Below are 20,673 nucleotides of genomic sequence, written 5' to 3'. Positions count from 1 at the left end.
TGAAAGAAAAAAAATGAGAATATGTTTTCTTTGATTATGCGATATTCTAGCTAATTTATTCTAATTTATGTAAGAAATGAATCATATTTCAGTTAAATGATAATATAATTTAGGAGATTGATTAGAATACTTATATGTGTTTAATATAATCATTTGGTCGACCGATATATGCATGGTGATATATGTAACTAATAAAATGACCATATGACCATCGAGATAGTAGTTGCATTAAACATGTAAGTATTGTAGCAAAATCCCTAACTTGGATGGTATTCAACATTGCTTTAACGTGTTTTTTATCAATAAAATTATTTAGACATACAAACTGACAAACTTTTGACATATATTTAACTGGGCCACCAATAGTAAAGAATGTATGAGCACAAGTATGCTAGTTAGTGTATCTAAATAATATCACTTTTTTTTTAGACCTAACCTAAATATAACTAAATTGACTAGAATAATGTGCTATTTTTAAACACCAATACCCTTCTCAGTAATTAAAATAAATTTAATATTTTTTTTCCCACCCCACCCCGCCCACACCAGGTCTCGAACCTGGGACATAAAATGTCACTTGGATAAAATAAATGAAATAAAAATACACATTTTTATTTAATTAAAAATGAGAGATTTGAAATTAAAATCGAAAATACAAGCCACTTAGTACTACGATTTGTTGATATTCCTCTTCATTTGGAAGTGAGAGATATTAAGTTAAATCTCACGAATGACGAATTCGATACCAAATTAGGCTACCATTGTGTAGCTCAACTGAACTCTCACTCCTTTTAATATAAAAATATCGATGTACTCACAAAAATTAAAAAAAAAAAAAAAAAAAAACAAAGAAGAAAAAAGAAAAGCATCAAAGAAGAAAAAAGAAGGGTAAAAAAAAAGAGTGGCTTGGCGACCAAGGACCCTCCTCGCATATCGGTGCGTGTGTGGACGCAGATTCTCCCCCATTTATTTGACAAACAGCAAGCACAAATTCTTGGCAAAATCCTCGAACTTAACCAACAACACAAGCAAAAATCAACAGAATCTAATCCAATCTTCTCTCCAATTCCGTGTCCTTCTTTTGTTTCTTCATTTTTCTCAGCTCGTAGTTTCCCTTAATTTTTGTGAGCCGTTGCTTTTTTGGGGCGTATAAAATCGGAGCCAGGACGAGCTTTAGGGTTGGCATTTAGCTCTCGCGCCGTTTATTCGAAACCATGGATTAATAATACATCCAAACCAATAAGTCCAAAAAATAAAAAAAAGTAAATAAAAATTGCAACTTTGTGGCTCTGCTACAGAAGAAGAAGAAGAAAGGCAAGGTCTTTCTCCGTTTCACCGCTTGCCTTCCATTACAATCTGGCAACGGGGAGGTCAGATCTCTGCTTCTAAAATTTATAATCTTTGCGTTTCTTTTGTGGATTTCTTATTTTTTGATGTAAAAACGTCTTCTTGTTGTTTATTTTTGACTTCTGGGTTGTTTCCTCTAATGGGTTGTGTTTGATTGCCTTTCAAGAATCTTGATGTTTTTTAATCTTTTGGGAAATATATTTGCTCACCGTCCCATTGATTACCGTTACGTGAATTTGATTTAATCTCTTTATTGCACAATTCTCAAAATTTAATTAATTTAACGGTAATTAATATGATGGCACCATCATTTTAGGCGGTGAGCCAAAATACACTCAATTAATGATATGATAATGTTTGTCTACTGCAAAGTTTAACATAAACAATGAAAGTTGAGTTAAATATGATTAGAACATTATGGCTTTTGGGTTGATTTGCTGCCTCGGATTGGATTGGCTAATTCGCTAGATTTTAAGGCACGTTGAAGGAAAAAATTGAAGAAATTTTGGTCCAAGATAGAATATGGATTACTTACAAAAGAAACTTATCGCTTCAAATCCTAGCAAAGTGGTTGGACATCAACACCTTAGACTAAACAGAAAAAAATTATCCATTCACTTCTACCTTGATTGTTTCTTACTTCAACATACCTTGGATCTTATGAGTTATTCCGTCTAATCCAATCCTATGCACCAAACGAGCTTATAATGTGTGCATAAGAGGAAATGGTGGGAGGTCATGAATTCAAGTAGGAAGCACGGGACTTCAGTCTATTTTTTGGCATGGATTCGTAGAAAGTTGTATTTTGCTGTCCCTCGATTTGGAATTAGTGTGTTATATATAGTATGTTTTGCGTTACTGCGTGGGGTGCTAAGTCTTAGTATTTTGTTTTTCCTTCTTTTATCAGGCCAGCATTTCCGGCGCATGTTCTGGTTGGGGTTCTTCTCCATTTGACAGATATTTTCTTTCAGTCTGGCCGCTACTGCAAAATCAATTCCCTCTCGCACCTCTAAAAAGGTGTGGGGTAATAATGAGAGAGTGATTTTGCTTTGTGTTTTAAGGAGATCGAGATCATCACACATCTGGAGATTGTGCCGTGTTTCAGTGGGTTTGTCGCTTGATTATGGCTAATGACATTCGTGGCTGCCCTTTCGGAAGTTTGATGGTAGTTTTTCTGTGTACTTAGCAAGGTCAGTTTGTTCATACAGGTTTCCAGACAGCAATGAGCACAATAGTTTCTCGTTGATAGTTTCTGGCGTAGTCAAAAGGTAGTTCGCGTGTTGATGTAGCTCACTAGCTCTTATATTTTTCCAGCAATGGTTAGGTTTTCATGTTTCCAAGCTAACGTCCATTGCCCCAAACCTAAGGTAAGCGGAACAATCATCACATCAGGTCGTTGGCACTTCTGATTTATTCTGATTGGTTTTATAGTCCATTCCTTATTTTGATTCTGAGTCTTCTTTTTCAAACAGAAAAGTATTCAACCTTCTGTTGATATAATGCATAAAACATTGCAAACTTCTTCTCGAAATCAAGTTTTGAAGGATTCGCCTGGAAAATCAAGCGTAAACCCATCACAGTCTAAAGGAGTTTCTCAAGTTAACAGCAGTTGGAAGCATGTATCTTCCCTTGAGGCTGATTGGAAAGCAGGTGATATGGAAAGCAGCTATATCAATGAAAGTAGCAGCAAGGTTACTCAGGCAGCACGGCTCATAAAATGTAGGTCTCTAGGAAGTGAATTATACCTTGAGGGGAGGGCTTCTGCTGACAATGATGCTGGGGACGAGACTGATCAAGGAGTTTCTTCTGATGGTTCTCTTCATCGGAATGGATTGGTGGTACCCGAGGGAAGTAGGGACCGAGGAGAAAGCCCACCTCAACCATCTAAGACAACTCCTGCTTCTGACCTTGGTCAAGTAAGTTCTGAAATTGTCAATAATGAATCAATTTTTTCGATTGGAGAACCATTACAATCAGAAAAGGACGGCCATGAAAACTGTGATACTCCAACATCTGGAGAGTTTGCTGATGACTCTGCTGACCTCACACCTCGTACTGCAAAAGGGCTTGTTAAATCTTGTTCTCTTGCAAACATTAGTGCTTCTACTCCGGCTACTGAAGAGAGTTCTCTTGTTAATCGTTTAGCAGTGCATTCAAGATCTTCCGAGGACCTGCATGTCCTAGGGATGAGGGGGAAAGGGAATTCAGTACATGAGACTGAAATGCAGGTAAAGCAAGAACAAGAAAGAGATGATATTGTAAGTAAAGCTGAGAACGATAATATTGAAAACTCCATCGATGATGGCTATGATTCCTGTAACTACTCTAGTTTTGCAAAGGACTGGATAATGCCACCTGCAGATGAGATAAGGGCAGAGAAAAACCTCCAAGGAGAATCCTCAGTTCAAAGTTGGGATGAATTGCCAAGCAAGGATTTTAAATATAAGCGTATCGAGGAGTGGGTTAATAATCTTCAGCATAGCAGCAGTCTGGTGGAAGAAACGAATGAATTGTCCCAATCTAATGATCAGGTGAAGAGAGAGTCCAATGATTCAAACAGTTTGACTGCTGCTAAGGTGGATGGTAAGGTCACTCCTGGCATGGAAGCTGCTAAGCGATATATATCTTCTCTGAGTGCAGCTGCCACCACAGCTCAGCTTGCAAATCATGGATTGGTAGTGATCCCATTCCTTAGTGCTTTTGTAAATCTCAGGGTGCTCAATTTATCAGGAAATTCCATAGGTTTGCCTATCTGACTCATCTGTTCCATTTTATTCGAATATTTTATTACTTACGGTATGCTTCTGCGTTGTGGTGTTTGTGATGATTCGTTGCATTAATTGATTCTGCATTCTAATTAGCGTTCCATTTGCAAACTTGCTGCAGTAAGGATAACTGCTGGAGCTCTTCCTCGAGGACTCCATATGTTGAATCTTTCAAAAAACGGTATTTCTACCATCGAAGGTTTGCGTGAACTCACAAGACTTCGTGTACTGGACCTGAGCTATAACAGGATTTTGAGAATCGGACATGGTAGGTTGCATATATCAAATTACGTATTAATAAATTTGCTGGCTTTCTTGTTGATTACTCATGAATAATTCCTGTCCTAACATATTTTTTTTTTTTCCATTTTTTCTAAATTATTTTGAAGGCCTAGCTTCTTGTTCGTCTCTAAAGGAATTGTACTTGGCTGGAAACAAAATCAGTGAGGTGGAGGGTCTTCATCGCCTCCTAAAACTGACTGTTCTGGATCTGCGCTTCAACAAAATCTCAACGGCAAAATGTCTTGGTCAACTGGCGGCTAACTACAATTCCTTACAAGCCATCAGCCTGGAAGGAAACCCAGCTCAGAAGAATGTCGGCGATGACCAATTGAAGAAATACCTGCAAGGACTTCTTCCCCACATGGTTTACTACAACCGGCAGCAAATCAAGTCCAGCACTCTCAAGGACGCTGCAGATCGGTCAGTACGCTTAGGCATTAGCAACCACCAGTTTGATCGCAGCCTTAGACCCGATCACAAGGCTCCGAGGAAGGCTAGTCACGGTGTATCTTCTAAAAAGCCATCGACTTCATCAACTCACGGTCATGCAAGTCAATCTGTAGCGTCACTGAAAAAGTCTCGGGGCAGGCACAGCCACCTCCCTCCGAGTGGAACAAAAGTAACATCGCAGAGTCGGCAGCACTACTTCGACTTGGGCAGCAGAATTATGAACCTCAAGCAGGATCTCTCGATGCGCAGGAGTCGGAGTGAGGGAACTATGGCAGCCATGTGAAAATTTATTTCAAGCTTTGTATCGGATCATATACATTACTTGAGTTTCGGTATGTGGATTTCTACATTTGCATTTTGTGTAACTTCTGAAATTCTGTATTTTTTGTGTGCTTACCGAACACCCTATTAGTGAATGGTTGAATTTTCTTTTGCAAGCATTGATGTCTTGTTTGTAGCTCAAGTGGTTAACCGAGTTACCTCGTAGTCCTTCTATACGTCTAGTCCTGTGTTTGCATGTATGCTTGTATACCCTAAGCGGCGAAGCCCTGGTCTGCCTTTAAAGTCAGCAACATTTGCCTACACCCGAAGTTCTATGTTTGATTTCTTTGTTTCCTGAGTAGAAAAATAAAAAACAGGCTGCCAAAATGGTCTCAAAGGCGAGATAACTTCTCACTTTGGTACCTGAGATTTAAAATTAATAGAACGGTGGACAAACTCATGAATTACTTTTATTGATTTCAAATCTCAAGACCAAGGTGAGGAACTTCCACAATCTACATGACCATTTTGACCAAAATGCGTAAAAGATAATTACCAATTACCAGGGTAAAGCTATAAAATCAAAAAATGCATTGCAATTATACAAACTGAGACGAACAGTCAAATTCACCACCACAATTTTTACAGTCTGACAATGAGAGAACGCAAGGTCAAAACACTTGCAGAACAAATACGAAATTACAAGAGTAGCCATAAATCCATTTAAATTTGCTATGTAAACCCCGCAACCTTCAATTTATTCAACTTCTGCAACATAACAAGAGAAAAAGGGGTCAATTTACGATTATTTAGTGTAATTTACAGTTCAGGGCAAAAGGAATTTACCATGAGCGTCATTGTTATCGGAGGAGGAACCGTCGTTGAATTCCTCCGGGTCCTCTTCCGGCACCGGGTGGAGCTCCACCGGGCCATCGGGTTCACCGCCAGCGCCCGACCTGTCCGAGTCATCAGGATACCTCACAACCACAACTGGACAGACACAGTGTTGCACGCAGTAATCAGTGACGCTGCCGAGCCTGCCGACCTTTGCGGCACGCTTGGTGGCGCCGAAGCCGCGGCTGCCCATGATGACGACGCTGAGCCAGAGCCTCTCGACTTCCAAGCAGAGCCGCTCCTTCATATCGTGGTCCTTCACTATGTGGATTTTAAACGGAAATTGCGCCTCCACTAACGGCTGCGCCAGGTCCGCTGCCTTGGTGGTGGTGAAGGCGTCGAAGTCGTCCTCCAATTTCTGCTGCGACTCGGATGAGGAGGAGACGGCGTCGTTGGGGTCGACGGAGCCCCAGTCGGCGCCGTAGAGGACGCTGGTGGGTCGCACGTGGAGGAGGACGACAGAGTCCCCCGGTCGAAGGTAGTTCTGGACGGCCCATCGGACGGCAAAGGCGCTCTCCTCGCTTAAATCGACGGCGATCGCGACCTTCCGGTGGGTTCCATCAGGTGTTGGGGTGATCGTGTTGGTTAGCCGCGGGGAGGATGGTTGGATGTGTACGGGCGGTGGCTGGTTCATTGTTTCGAAGTTACGATCGAGTACTTTGCGTACTTGGGACTTCGGTGGGAATTTGATGGGTTCGCAACTATAATACTGTTAAGGAGGAGGTTCTATTTGAAGTATTGATAAATTAATCATCCACATATATATATAGGGTTAGGAGAGATTTTACCGTATAACTGTTGTATTATCTTTTTTATTTATTTTCTTGTCGCATGAATTATTTAGACGGTAAAACATAAAACATTAGGCACACAAATTTTATAGTCTCTCGTATATTTCTGTTTAGTGATGTTTGTTGTTTTCGTTTAATTTATTCACTCAGATAAACGATGCGAAATCAGTATAGAATTGTGTGGGCTTTTAAAAGCTCGCTGGAACCAAGTTGTGAAGAGGAGGTCATTTTTGGCTGTGAGTGTGAGTCATGTGTTTGAACGGCCTTTACCATTCTATCCTATTCATATCAGACTATCAATTACAAATAGAAGCTGGAGATAGCTGGAAAGGCTCTCATGTCCAAGTCGAGGGAAACCCTACTCACTGATCATTCTTGGATGACACAGCACCATTAGGTTTGAGAGCATTCTCGAGGAGAAGGTCTTATGTACAGACATCCACATAAAATAACAGGCGCAACAGAGTGAGGCTGAAATACTGTGACTTACGAATTAGGAGTGCCCATGACTTAATTATAAAGTTGCATAGTCACAAGGCATCACTTTTTTTAATTCAATCTTAAACCAAGACTCGCAAAGAAACCAAACTAAACCAAGGTTCATAAAAATAAAAAGAACCAAGTTTGGTCGTCCCGTCATCATGTAACGCCTACTCCTCGCTCCACAAATTCTTCTTTTCCATTTTTGTCAAAACTCTATAAATTGAGACCATGAATATGTGTTGAGTTCAAGTGCAAGAACAAATGCTCATCAAGTTTCTTTGTCCCTACTGTGGTTAAAGTCTTTGGATGAAGAATCTTGTGTTCCTGAATTACTAGTCGTGCAACACTATTACTTCTGCTGTTGCTGCGACGACCCAGTTTCGTTTTGGTCCAAAGCCTGAACCATTGATCAAACGTCCCTTGCCGGTAATAATATTTTTAAAGGAAAACTAATGAAAATGACTTGAAAACTTTGAGTTTTAACGAAAATGACAAAATAAAGGGTAAAGTGAATAGTAACAGGATTGACTTTTTAGTGTAAAAATATAATTTTTTTGTTAAAATAAACAGTACCAAGAACTTTTCGTTAAAATTCCCTATTTTTAAATTGTAAGTAAACCAAATAAGACGATTTTAGTTCGATTCAGTTTTACCTACAGCAGGGAATTGTTGGTAGCGCAGAGCGACTCGGTCCATACTCCGTAGTTGCCCCTTGGACTTGTGGGATGATTGAGCCCTCTTGTGCCGCTGGGGCTCACTGCACTTACGGGCAGTTCGGCTCCCTTTTGAGGCTCTCTTTGGGCCATGGTGTCGACTTTCCTCGTTGATCTTCTTTGACCGACCCAACTAAGATCTCAAATAGAGGTGGGCTCGAAAAATTGAAGATTGAAAAAATTGTGCCGAATATCCAACCGAAGTCGAAAATCCAAATCGGTTGAAAGCCGAACTAAACCAAAAATGATTGGTTAGGTTTTAGTTTTGGTGGTTCAAAAACCGAACCGAGTGAGATACAAATCAATATATTTTTTATTTATGTTGGATATTCATTTTCTAAAGTCCAATTTCAAGTCAACTATTAGTCTAATTTCAATCCCAAGCTAGGTAAAAACTTAACTTTAAGCCCAATTATGTTGATAGTCTTATTCCCTAGATAACATTTCTTCATTTTCTCTCCAATTTCTAAGTAAAAAAGAAAAAGATTTTTTTTTTTTTTGAAAAATTTCAAAACTAAACGAAAAACCAATACGCCAAAAAAAAAAATTGCAAAACCGAACCAAATAATAATTTCGTTTTTATTTTTGGCTTTGAGAAGAAACTAAACCGAATGAAATCAAGCCCACCCTTAGTTTGTATAACAATAGTAACTTTATTCTTAAAATGGAACCTCAACCTCTGAGATATAATAATTGATCAAAAACAGTCAACTTGGTATTAATCCTGTATTCATGCAAGGAAAAAACAACCAATTGTCACGTCAAAAAATAATAGTTAGCTTGATAGTTAGACAGACCGATACGCTAATAATGTAAACATCTTATAACTTTAAGGATTGTTCTTGTTAATTTTGAAAGACATGAACCAAACTTTTGCTGAATTCTAATCACAAAGGTCCAAAGTGTAATAAACCCTAATTTCTATTATTATTCCATGTCTATCCACAACTGAAAATAACCGGTTTGTGCCTTATTTGGGACGATTTCTTTACACATGCGATAACGTTACTGTTTTCATATAAGTCCTAAGTTTGTCCATGTTGGAAAGCTGAGCTCCCAAGAGAGCCAGCAAAAGGCTATTTTTCCATAAAACATCGGGGCAACTCTAGTAATCTAGAAACTTTTGTGTAGCTTTGCTGGCTCTGTTGGGTGCTCAACTCCAACTCCAACAGAGCTAGCAAGGCTATAGTGCAGAAAAAGCCTAGACCAGGTCAAGATGGATACCTGCAACCAAATCATACGCAATGCTCCTGCTGAACCGCCAGCGTCAAAGTTACAAAGATGTTTAATTTGAATGGAAAAATAGTTGCCCTGGAAGAAGGGTTACAACAACAGAAATTAGCATTGAAACAAAAATTAATCAAAGGGGTTTGTGTTGCCTTTTCAACACGTCAGAACAATGAAAGGAAAATCTTGCAGTCGGGTCCAATTTCTCAACTTTGTTCTCTTCCGTAGGTTATTTGGTGGAAATGGTCTTCACCGATGAATTGTTGTTGATGGTGTATAAAGTTTGTTCAAATGTGACGCAGTACAAAGCAATAAAAGAGTTACTAACGTACTTCCTTGTAGAATAAAGTCTGGAATCCATCAGAAATTTGAGAGAAATTCCAAAGGGTTGTATTGATTAATTTTTGAATGATTACAATGTTTAATACAAATGACTTGTATAAAAAGATTACAACCGCTTCAAAAACTCAATCAACTCTAAATGACATTAATTAAACATTAATCGGACGGAATAAATTCTCGCTTACACAATCAATTATATTTGATCACGACAATTCATTCTTTCGGGACCGAAAAAACTCACATAGTAATATAGTTGATGTTGTCCAATTCTACTGTTTGGTTGGCTGACCTCATGACAAAAATTTACTTCCAAACCGGCAATGGATTCTCGGTTGGATTTTTGGAAAGGAGAAGAAAAAAGCTCACCTTTGAATTTTAGGCGCTCATGGATGTGATTTTTACTTTGACCCTGTCCGTAGCTGCCCAAGTTCACCCTCCACCCAATGACCAAAACTATATGGCCCAAAAATCTCTCTCTCTCTCTCTCTCTCTCTCTCTCTCTCTTTAAACTTTGTCTGCAAATTTGCTTTGAGCAGCCATGGATACCAAAACCAAGAAAAGATTGGTGCTTTCAGTTGTTTTCTTCTTCTTCCTCAAAACCCATGTCTCCCTTGCAGCCGACTCCATCACCGCCAACCAATCTCTCTCCGGTGATCAAACCATTGTCTCCGCCGGTGGTGTTTTCGAGCTCGGTTTCTTCGCACCAGGTAATTCTTCAAACTTCTACATCGGCATATGGTACACCAAACAACTAGTATCCGAGAGGACCATAGTTTGGGTGGCAAACAGAGAAAAACCTGTTTCCGATAGATTTTCTTCGGTTTTAAGGATTTCAGATGGTAATTTAGTTCTCTTTAACGAGTCCGAAACCCCCGTTTGGTCAACGAATTTAACCTCCTCCTCCACCGCCACTGCACTTCTTTTGGATGCCGGAAACCTGGTCTTGAGAGAGGGGTCTAGTAATAGTACGTCAGAGCCGTTATGGCAAAGCTTTGATCATCCGGCTCATACATGGCTGCCAGGAGCTAGAATTGGGTTTAACGCTGTTACCAAACAAACCCAAATTCTTACTTCATGGAAGAGTTCGGAGGATCCTGCACCGGGTCTTTTCTCGCTCGAGTTAGACCCGAACGGGAGCGATGCGTATTTCTTACGGTGGAATAGGTCTAGGCAGTATTGGAGTAGTGGACCATGGGATGCAAAATCAAAGCTTTTCAGCTGGGTTCCGGAAATGAGGCTCAATTATATATACAACTTCAGCTTTGTTACGAACGCAAACGAGAGTTACTTCACCTATTCTGTTTATGATCCAAAGATAATTTCTCGATTCCTGATGGATACTTCGGGGCAGATTCAACAGCTGACATGGTTGGAGCCTTCCAGGCAATGGAATATGTTTTGGTCTCAACCAAGACAACGATGCGAAGTTTATGATTTGTGTGGCGCCTTCGGAACTTGCAATCAGGAAAGCGCCCTCTCCTGTAATTGCTTGAACGGTTTTGAGCCAAAGGCGAAGAGAGATTGGGATTTGCAGGACTACTCTGGTGGGTGTAAGAGAAAAACCGATCTGCATTGTGAAAATGCTACTAGTGCGAACAGGAAGCCAGACCGGTTTCTTGAACTTCCTAGCATGTCATTGCCTGAAAATGAACAATCTGTGGAGGTTGGGAATATTGCGGAATGTGAATCGTTCTGCCTTAGAAACTGCTCTTGCACTGCTTATTCTTATAACACAAGTGGATGTTCGATTTGGGAAGGAGAGCTCTTGAATTTGCAACAACTAACATCAAGTGTCGACCAGGGAATAACTTTATACCTCAGACTTGCAGCTTCTGAGTTTAAGAATTCTAAAAGTAACAAGGGATTGATTGTTGGTGTTGTGGCAGGCTCAGCTGCCGGCTTAGCAGTCCTTTTAGGCCTTATTGTGTTTGTAATCTTGGGACAGAGAAAGCGAGGGACTGGAATGGGAAAAGCAGTAGAGGGTTCGTTGATGGCATTCGGGTACAGAGAGATGCAAGATGCAACGAAGAACTTCTCTGAAAAATTGGGGGGAGGAGGTTTTGGTTCTGTTTTCAAAGGGACATTGCCTGATTCGTCTGTCATAGCAGTGAAGAAGCTTGAAAGTGTTAGCCAAGGGGAAAAGCAATTCAGAACAGAAGTGAGCACAATTGGGACAATCCAACATGTCAACCTTGTCCGCCTTCGCGGGTTCTGCTCTGAAGGTGCTAAAAGGATGTTGGTTTATGATTACATGCCGAATGGGTCTTTAGACTCTCACCTTTTCAACGATCAGCATCCGAATGTCTTGAGTTGGAAAACAAGGTACCAAATTGCACTTGGGACAGCAAGAGGGTTGGCTTATCTTCACGAGAAATGCAGAGATTGCATCATACATTGTGACATAAAGCCGGAAAACATTCTCTTGGACGCTGAACTTTGCCCCAAAGTGGCAGACTTTGGCCTTGCAAAGCTTGTTGGAAGAGAGTTCAGCAGGGTCTTGACTACCATGAGAGGGACAAGAGGCTATCTTGCACCGGAGTGGATTTCGGGCGTGGCGATCACAGTGAAAGCGGATGTGTACAGCTACGGAATGATGCTGTTTGAATTCGTGTCGGGGAGAAGAAACTCTGAGCAATCTGAAGATGGGAAAGTTAGGTTCTTCCCAACTTATGCTGCTAGCAAGATTAGTACTCCAGAAAGCGATGTGCTGAGCCTATTAGACCCGAGGCTCGATGGCATTGTGGATGTAGAAGAGCTCACAAGGGTTTGTAGAGTTGCTTGCTGGTGTGTCCAAGATGATGAGGCCCGGAGGCCGTCTATGGGGCTGGTGGTACAAATCCTCGAGGCGGTTTCCGATGTCAACTTGCCGCCAATTCCGAGAGCTCTTCAACTGTTAGGAGACGACCAGGAGCAGATAATCTTCTTCACTGAGTCATCCTCGAGCCAGAGTTCACGCCCACGGAGCAATAACACATCAACGGCTTCCTCTCAAACCAAGAGCTCCCCATCTTCAACCATCTCCAAGAGATCTGAAGAGCATCAGTGAGCATTTTGATGTGCCTTTTCTATCTGGTCATTGAGTTTGATCCTCAAGTAATTGTCTCTATGTGTTAGTGTGTGTGTGTGTGTGTGTGTATCTCTATGTGTTAGTGTGTGTGTGTGTGTGTGTATAGATAGCTTCTGATGAGGTATGTTGTAATATTATTCAAATATCCCAATAAGCAATGGTTCATATCATAATGCATAAGTGATAGACCGTTAGTTTTGAAAACTTTATTTTTTCTTTCTCAAACTTGAAAATTTTACTTGAATCATAGAATGGTACGTGGTACCTTCGTCAATCCATCCTCAAGGAAGGACGTTAAGTGACACTGTGATACATTCATATTGGGCATTTTCCTTAACCTAAACAGAAGGTAAAGGGTATTTTGGCCATCTTACCCAAACCTCCCGCTCAAATTTTTATCGTCGTCAGTTGGGCCCCACCATTTTCTTGACATAAATAAACATCCTGAATGCTGAGACGAAGATTGAAACCTTAATCACACTAATTAGCTCCAAATAATTCCCAAATCACCCCCAAATTCCCAAATTTCACAACCCTAAACTGCAAAGTCGACCCTAACCCTCCTATTCCTTCCAAATACAAGGTTGCAAATGCAAGCTTGTGAGATGATACTGTTGACTGCCCAATATTTAGCCAACAATTGCCTTCGGCGTCCTATGACTACCAACATTTCATAAGGCCTTTGCTGAAATAGAGAATCAGAAAATTGAAAGTAACGGTTATGAAGCAAATGGTTGAAGACCAAAGGACGCCGGCGAGTTCCTGATAGGCTCACAAATGGCAGTGGAAGCTCTAAATACTTGCTTGTTACAGAATGCAATTAGCATCCGAGCTTGGTCAGCTTACAATGGGGTGTCCACTTGCAGAGTTTGAAAGATTTAGCCACTGCGCTGCTCCTGTTATTGCTTCTTCATATGTGCATAAAAAATGTGTTTGGAACTAGTACGAGAAACCAGGGAACGACGGATTGGAGGTCCAGGCAGATGATTCATAAAACTTCAATGGTTCAATGCCATTATGTGCCCATTTTGTTCCTTACTTTCCCGCTGTTCAATTGTTTCGACCCCATAACCATGGTTCCAAGACATTAAATTTCACACATTCTTCAAAAGCAGCAGAGTTGAACCATCTTCAGGCAAGGACAGAGAAACATGACGGAAGTGGCCTGTCCAGTCTAGAATGGTCACCTGATTTTGAGCTCATATTTGAATTTTTTTGAATCTGAGACGCCATGTTAGCGAAAGCCCTTGTGCATTAAGTATGTTCTTACTACTCTTACGATAAGATATCATCGTTCTATTCATCTTGTACTAGCAAAGTTTGTGTAGACAGTAATAAAATTGGATTTGATGTTAACAATGCTCATTTACTTCTCTAGCTGTTCAGTTTCTGTACGCACATTATCAAGTTATTGAACTGAGACTGAGAGATAGAAACTCAAAGATATAGAAATGAACCTTTAAAATATAAAAACAATGATACGGTAGGGTTGTTTCATGTTTGAAACAACAATGGAAGGAAAAAAGTAAGTTGATTAGGCTGTGAGAAATTGCCCGATATCCTATACACAGGTTACATATAAGAATCTCGGCATGCGCTCAAAGAACTCAAAAAGTGTTCATAACAACTATGTTGGTTCGTAATTGAGTTTCATGCTTTGGTCTTCTGTATGTTCTTCACTTCTCTTATTTGCTTGTTTATCCTTTTGTTTCTGACATACGATGTCACTGGTTTAATAGCTAGATATTCCTGTTTGATTGCAGAATTCTGGAGCTAACCGACGTTGAAACTTCTATCATCACATGTTTGGCGATCCATCAAAGCTAGATTGTCTGAGTTCGCACGATTTACATCCTGAGTCTTGGTGAGAATCAGTTTTTCTACTCAATTTTCTTTATATGTAACTAATTTTTAGCATAGTGAAGAAAGTTGGGTAAATTCGGCTTTCAGGTTTTCAGTGGCCTAGTACCCTATGTATCGAATTCCAGAAGGGAACTTGCGTGCAACATTCTTAACTTACCATTCACTTGGACATTTTGTACGGAGACCTATTTCAGTAGATCTTGCCAATAAGTACACAAGTCACCGCCCTGTGTTAGGATTGCAAAGCCACAATGCACATGTAAGAAATCAATACTGTGTCTTTCATGCTCTAGATTTTAGTCAGTATCACTCTTTCTATGTAACAGTTAGTCACTGAAAGGGTTGGAAGCCATTAAAAGACATCAACTATTAATACTGACGAGCATAAAACCACGCTCCGTGACAGTTTGCAAGTGTCTGGAAACACTGTAAGTCCTAGTAGTATGAGGCTTAGAATTTAAAAAGTTAAACTTTTCATGCATAGACTCTTCGCTCACTCTTGATAAATTCCCGCTTAGAAACTTGTTCTGGATATCCTTCTTGTAGGGTGAATGCTGGTTTGATCCCAAAACGCCTTTCGGACATTCTTCAAATGAATCTACTTCTAACAGTGCAGAAATTCTCAAAGAAAGGCTCAGAACATTGGAGGATTATGCATTAAGTTTTGCAAGAGTTTGCGTTTGCAAGGATCAAGTCATGGTCTCCAACAGGCAGCCGGATTACGAGTTCTTCATTTCTCGAAGAACACATCATAAATAGTTACATACAACTAATACCATCTCTTTCCGGTTTTGTGAATTTGAGTTTGCCTGCGTAGTGAACTGATTTTGTGATCTGAGTTGGCCTACATAGCGAAAATTGGAAAGGGAAGAAGAATTGTAAATGGATAAGGATCTGTAAAGGGTAAAAGGAGAAGGAAATGTACTCTTCTGTTCTTCTGTTCTTCTGTTCTGTGTCTTAGTTTTTAGATAACAAATTGAAATTGATTTAGTGATGTTCCTTTTTCATCTTTGTTCTAGAATTCCATGAAAAGTGTGTACATGTCACAGGAGGAGAGAATCCCTTCGTGTCTTTGCCTCTCATCACGTAACTTGGTGATTCTTTGATAAAACAATTAGACAAAAGGAGATATGAAACCGAAGATAACTAAGAATCTCTTGGCCTGAGAGGGTTCATCCCGTAGCTTGCTATTGATGCAAAAGCCTTTAACTAAATCTCAAGGAACATGTGAAACTCCAAGGCTGCAAAACAAAGAGTTGGGTGCCTTTTTGCATCCATTATTGTTATTGTGCCCTCTTTTTATGGTTTGTACTTACATCCAGTCATCTCTTATGACTTGTATTGGTGTTAAGAAACTGCCACACGGCAGAGTTGCAGTGCCTGCCTCAATGCCCATTAAGTTTGAGAATGACTTGTATGTTATTTGTATATTGCCACATTGACATTTTGTGCTAATAATAAACGGATAATGTTGTTTTTCTCTACATATACTTAGCAAGAATTTGTTGTTTTCAGTCTTGACAAAATTATACCTACAGGACAATTAAACAACTTTGATCAAAGACCAAAGCCATATGCACTTAATTTTTTTTTGGGGGGGGGGGGGGGTGGGTCGGGTGTGTTGTTTGGCCAATAGATCTCTGTCGCCATCTAATTGACCAAAGTGTATCATCTTTTGAATGAAGCAGGAAATAATTTCAAAGATATCATCTTAGAATTATCTCGTAGAATACTTGATTGAATTTAACTGTGCTTCTTTGAATAGAGGAATTAAGTATTTGCCCACGAAAACTTAAAGTAATAATTAGTTATTAATTTTATTTTTAATCTCGTCTTATCTCTTTGCCGTGAACATATGAGCTTGGAGAAAAGTGTAGTCCATGGCTCAGGTCTTCTTGTAGTTGAATTGCGCATGGAACGGATGTGAGCCTCATTTTTATTATTTGTTCCACACTTTTATTATTGATATAAAACATTATTATAACAATATACTCGTACTATAGAAATTCTTCTCCATTAATTGTTGAATGCAAAAACAAGAATATGTGTGATTTTTTGGGGTTTTATTAAGTGAGTGACCTAACACTTATCTTTTTCTCTAGCTTTTGCAATAAATATCTAGATAAAAGCAGAGCACGCTGTCCCTTTCTTTCTGATCTTCCTTTTACAGTTGAAAGACATAAAAACCTTAAATAAATCCCTGCCTAGCCACTTGATCTTTTTATTAATCAATGTAGAGAAAAAGAGCTTGAACAAAAAAAAGAGTAGAGAAAAAGAGCAAAAGACAACTTTTTATTTTGATTTGATTTAATTAAGGGTGTATTTTTGTTCAGCACTTTCAAATGTTGGTAATGTTCATCAGTTTATTTATTACAATTTGATGAGTTTAAATATTAAGATTTATATCAATCTATTACACAAATATCGAAATATAAACTCATCTCATGATAATAAATAAGGTGATTAACATTACAATCACTTGAGAACGACGAGCAAAAATATTCCCTTTAATTAAAGAAAGAGGGGGAAGGAAAAAAAACTTCAAAGCTCAAACATTGTAATAGCACAGTCATGGGTCATTGAACCATATATAAATCTATGATACCTTGCACTCTAACTTCTTGTTAAAAAATCTATTTATATCCCATATTGTATATAATTATGTGTATTATCTTATCAAATAGTTTGTTTGCTAAGAGAAATAAGCACATATAAGTATATAACTGATGATACTTAAGAATCTCTTATTCTTTACCATTGATAAGTTGCATAATTCGGTTAGATCATAAACCAAATCAATACTTCTCTCATGCTTTGTTTGGAAAATATTAAAAAGACTACATTTGTGTGTCACATTTAAGAATCACATGATGTGTAATGTGTACATATAATAACAGTTAATAAAATTATTTTATCGAATGTATAATTCATCGCATGCATTACTTTTCACTTCGCTTATAATAAAAATGTGATCTCCCATTTTATTTTAACATTACAACTTCACAGGAAACGATTACTTCAACTACCTACAATCCTCGTGGTAAACACCCATTTAATATACTGAGATTAATATTATGACAGGCGCAGTAATTTTTTTGACAAAAGAAGTTTCCCAATCAAATCAAACCATCTTTATGAATTTTGGGAGGGTAGTAAAGAATTGTATGCCTCTCTAGATCTTTAATGATATTCAAATTTTTACGAAGAATATTTTAGTGTACTGGAAATACATTTCAGACATTAAATTTCATAATATAAGTGATTAAATACTTTAAAAAAGAAATTTACAATCACTTATACTATGACATTTTGTATACTAAATTATGTTCCTGACACACTATACAATTTTTCAATTTTGAGATCTTTCGATATTGGCATGAGATCAATTGCGTGGTTTAAATCGAGGAGGCCATTTTGCCCTATTTACGTACATTCATATGCCCAAAGCACCAACCAAAATGGACAAGAACAGATAGTGCATTGATAGCTAAGTTGATCCTTCATGGGAGAGATGCTTTGGAACCTCCTCGATAAATAATGCTGAGAAATTAGAAAAAGAAAAGTATCTTTAATAAATATCTAAGAATGTGCAATGTGCGCATCAGCATCAGTTGCAGTTTATGTACACGTTTTTATAAGATTTTACTGCTCAAATCCACCACATTGTGGTGTATGGTGTGCCAAATAGTATAAGCATCGAGTGTTTCTCAAATTTGTCTAAACAATGACCTCATATTGACACCATAAAGAGGTTAAAAGCACATTGATGAATAGAGATATCACGTGATGAATGAGACACTTGTATGTAGCGAGTAAGGGACACAAAGTACATGAGCGGAGTAAAAACAAAGCATGGGAAATCATTTGATTGCATATTGGATATAGATTCATATCTTTGGATAAATATCCGGTCACAATCGAGATTTTAATCATATTTTTCACAATTAAATATACATACCCACTTCTAATTTTCTTTGAGGGTTTCGCAAAAGTGTGAAACCCTGTTTATTTTGATCACATTTGACCCCATACTGAGCTCACTTAATGTGAGAGAATTACTCTAGGCAGACATTATATAGAAATTTATCTCAATTTACAAGGTTATGCACAAGTTTTTATTAACGTTTTAACTTCTCAAATCAACATTGTGAAGATATGGTGTGCCAAATCTCATAAGTATTGGATTTTTCTCAAATTTGCCTAAACAACAATTAGGAGTGATTTTGCCTTGTCACCGATAAATCACATGATGAGTGAGGCACTTTTATATTGTGATTAGTGAGCACCCGCCCACAAGAGAGCGAAAGCAAAGCAAGAGATGCTTATCGGTTGAGTACTAAATATAAAAATTGTAGCCTAAGAGGTATCCCTGGTTACAATCAAGATTTTCTTCACAATCAAACACAAATACGAAAAACCACTTCCAATTTTCTGTGGCATGGCTATAGAACTTAAACCACATAAAAGTCACAGGTCACAAGAAAAAAAAACAAAACAGAGGAGAAGTAAATGTAAATACAGATTGTTCTGTTTTTCTCCTCATGTACCACAAGGCACCTACACAATTAAAACTCTGATGTCCTTTCCAACCAGAAGCTGCATCAAACACGAAACAGATAATTTTCACGTCGAAATTTACTGCCTTCTCTCCCCCTGCTGGTGGTGGTGGTGGAGGTGGTTTTTCCTCTCAATCAACCCTTCCATTATTACCCTCTTGTTATTGTCCCTGCACTCCGCATCCGACCACCTCCTCACATTTTCCGGCGATATTTTACATGAACTCCGCCACGGAAAAAAGTAGAGCCAGATCGACGAGACAAGGATTGCAATCGCCTTGCCCCAAAACACCGTCACTGCAAGGCTGATGAGAAGAAAATATGTTCCGGAGTTGAAACCGGAGCACACCACTTCCGTATTCTTTGGTTTCGCCGCGGGGTTTTGAGGATTCCGGAGGCTCTGTTTCGTCGGGTCCGAGAAAGTTTTGGACAACCTTTTGGATTCCGAAACCGAACTCGAAGAAGATAATGCGGACGATGATGAACTGGAAGAACGAGAATGTAATGACATTTCAGAAATTGGTTTTGTTTCTTCAAATTTCTTCACCGACTCATCGCCTCCCAAATTCAGAGACGCCTCGCTTCTGAGCGAAAAACACCGCTTTGATCCGAACGAGTCCTGCCGGCAAACTTTCCGATCACGAGCTTTCTTCGCCTGCAAAATACAGAAAAACATTGTTAAAAAAAAAAAAAAAAAAACCCTGAATCTATAATCCATCAAAGATTAAGGATTTCAGAACACTGACCAAGATAGTTTCGAACACCACGGCTTTCACCGCCTTCGAAAAAGTTCGGCTCGGACGAGGAGGCATTTTCGAGTTCACTGAATCCGCCGGAGAAGAAAACCCTCTGTCCAGAGACATGGTTTTCGTCACCCGAGCCGCCTTCTTGTCCTCCTTGTTTTCGACAGTCCGAACTTGTCTCCTCCGGACAGCTTTGGTCTCGAACACCATGTCCACGTCCACCGGTCGGAAACAGTGCAAAAACTTGGGTTTTGACTTCGAGACGTTTTTCTTCATTGCCTGTTAACAACAACAAAAAGAAACGCCTAAACGGGCTTGTTTAAGATGGGATAATTATTGGGGTTTGAAGGTTACATATATCGGAGGAGGTAAATGGGTTAAGGTTTTGGTCAAAACGAGGAAAGAGCAAGAAGAGAAAGAGAGACTCTGTTTTCTTTTGGGAGTTTTGGGTGCTGGAGGCCGGCATTGGTGTCTTGTTCAATTACTAGACAAAGAGTGATCGGTTGGAACTTTGCGACTTTTGGGAGATATATACGAGGGGGTTCTCTCTCTTAACAAGAGTGTACCATATGGAGTTTATTTATTGAATCTTGGTAAAAGCCATCCAAAAAAATTAAAAGCTTTTGTCACACAGATGATTTATATGCTATGTTATCCCAAGATTTTGATTTTAAATTAGTTAGTTTTTTAATCATTAGTTTTGATTCTTCGCTGGATACTCATATTTTAATATAAAAACTATAATATTTGACCCAAGACATGGAGAAATTTTTTATTGTGATGGGAACACGGGTGATACACTACGTGTTTTTATATAAATGGTGGGAAATTTTATTTTTTAAGTTATTAACTTTTTAGCACACATATCTCATCATTTGTATAACGACAT

General features: G+C 39.0%; 4 protein-coding genes and 1 long non-coding RNA gene across 6 annotated transcripts; 3 read left to right on the top strand and 2 right to left on the bottom strand.

The window, feature by feature from the left end:
- The first annotated feature begins 1,025 nt into the window (after positions 1-1,025).
- Positions 1,026-5,304, top strand: LOC137739145 (uncharacterized). Of its 2 annotated transcripts, XM_068478652.1 has the most exons (6): positions 1,026-1,370; positions 2,255-2,537; positions 2,662-2,714; positions 2,820-4,089; positions 4,234-4,380; positions 4,502-5,304. In XM_068478652.1, the coding sequence occupies exons 3-6, from the start codon at positions 2,664-2,666 to the stop codon at positions 5,125-5,127; spliced, it is 2,094 nt and encodes a 697-aa protein (XP_068334753.1). In that variant the 5' UTR covers positions 1,026-1,370; positions 2,255-2,537; positions 2,662-2,663; the 3' UTR covers positions 5,128-5,304. The 2 variants fall into 2 exon arrangements, with proteins under 2 accessions (XP_068334753.1, XP_068334752.1); XM_068478651.1 differs by having other exon boundaries at positions 2,255-2,714.
- A 293-nt stretch (positions 5,305-5,597) lies between these two features.
- LOC137740391 (universal stress protein PHOS32-like) lies at positions 5,598-6,724 on the bottom strand. The gene is made up of 2 exons (XM_068480267.1): positions 5,952-6,724; positions 5,598-5,873 (listed from the first exon to the last, which is right to left on the bottom strand). The coding sequence occupies exons 1-2, from the start codon at positions 6,631-6,633 to the stop codon at positions 5,863-5,865; spliced, it is 693 nt and encodes a 230-aa protein (XP_068336368.1). The 5' UTR covers positions 6,634-6,724; the 3' UTR covers positions 5,598-5,862.
- A 3,312-nt stretch (positions 6,725-10,036) lies between these two features.
- On the top strand, positions 10,037-13,034 carry LOC137740200 (G-type lectin S-receptor-like serine/threonine-protein kinase At2g19130). The gene has a single exon (XM_068480026.1). The coding sequence runs from the start codon at positions 10,094-10,096 to the stop codon at positions 12,599-12,601; it is 2,508 nt and encodes an 835-aa protein (XP_068336127.1). The 5' UTR covers positions 10,037-10,093; the 3' UTR covers positions 12,602-13,034.
- A 455-nt stretch (positions 13,035-13,489) lies between these two features.
- Positions 13,490-15,395, top strand: LOC137738737 (uncharacterized). The gene is made up of 4 exons (XR_011069051.1): positions 13,490-13,880; positions 14,386-14,486; positions 14,573-14,913; positions 15,097-15,395. It is a non-coding gene; the product is annotated as an uncharacterized lncRNA (long non-coding RNA).
- A 3,323-nt stretch (positions 15,396-18,718) lies between these two features.
- LOC137738790 (uncharacterized) lies at positions 18,719-20,274 on the bottom strand. The gene is made up of 2 exons (XM_068478263.1): positions 19,788-20,274; positions 18,719-19,696 (listed from the first exon to the last, which is right to left on the bottom strand). Exons 1-2 carry the CDS (start codon positions 20,058-20,060, stop codon positions 19,121-19,123), a joined length of 849 nt encoding a protein of 282 aa, XP_068334364.1. The 5' UTR covers positions 20,061-20,274; the 3' UTR covers positions 18,719-19,120.
- Positions 20,275-20,673: the final 399 nt, after the last annotated feature.

Source organism: Pyrus communis, chromosome 7 (assembly GCF_963583255.1).
Source record: "Pyrus communis chromosome 7, drPyrComm1.1, whole genome shotgun sequence".
Classification (NCBI taxonomy): Eukaryota; Viridiplantae; Streptophyta; class Magnoliopsida; order Rosales; family Rosaceae; genus Pyrus; species Pyrus communis.
Note: the sequence above shows the minus strand (reverse complement) of the source record. Positions and strands in the feature narration are given on the sequence as shown.

Excerpts from the sequence above, each read along its gene's own strand:
- LOC137739145 (XM_068478652.1), top strand. The coding sequence starts at position 2,664 with ATGGTTAGGTTTTCATGTTTCCAAGCTAACGTCCATTGCCCCAAACCT. Across the intron at positions 4,090-4,233 it reads TTTATCAGGAAATTCCATAG|TAAGGATAACTGCTGGAGCT; the intron begins GTTTGCCTATCT and ends AACTTGCTGCAG. Across the intron at positions 4,381-4,501 it reads GATTTTGAGAATCGGACATG|GCCTAGCTTCTTGTTCGTCT; the intron begins GTAGGTTGCATA and ends ATTATTTTGAAG.
- LOC137740391 (XM_068480267.1), bottom strand. The coding sequence starts at position 6,633 with ATGAACCAGCCACCGCCCGTACACATCCAACCATCCTCCCCGCGGCTA.
- LOC137740200 (XM_068480026.1), top strand. The coding sequence starts at position 10,094 with ATGGATACCAAAACCAAGAAAAGATTGGTGCTTTCAGTTGTTTTCTTC.
- LOC137738790 (XM_068478263.1), bottom strand. The coding sequence starts at position 20,060 with ATGAAGAAAAACGTCTCGAAGTCAAAACCCAAGTTTTTGCACTGTTTC. Across the intron at positions 19,697-19,787 it reads TGGTGTTCGAAACTATCTTG|GCGAAGAAAGCTCGTGATCG; the intron begins GTCAGTGTTCTG and ends TGTATTTTGCAG.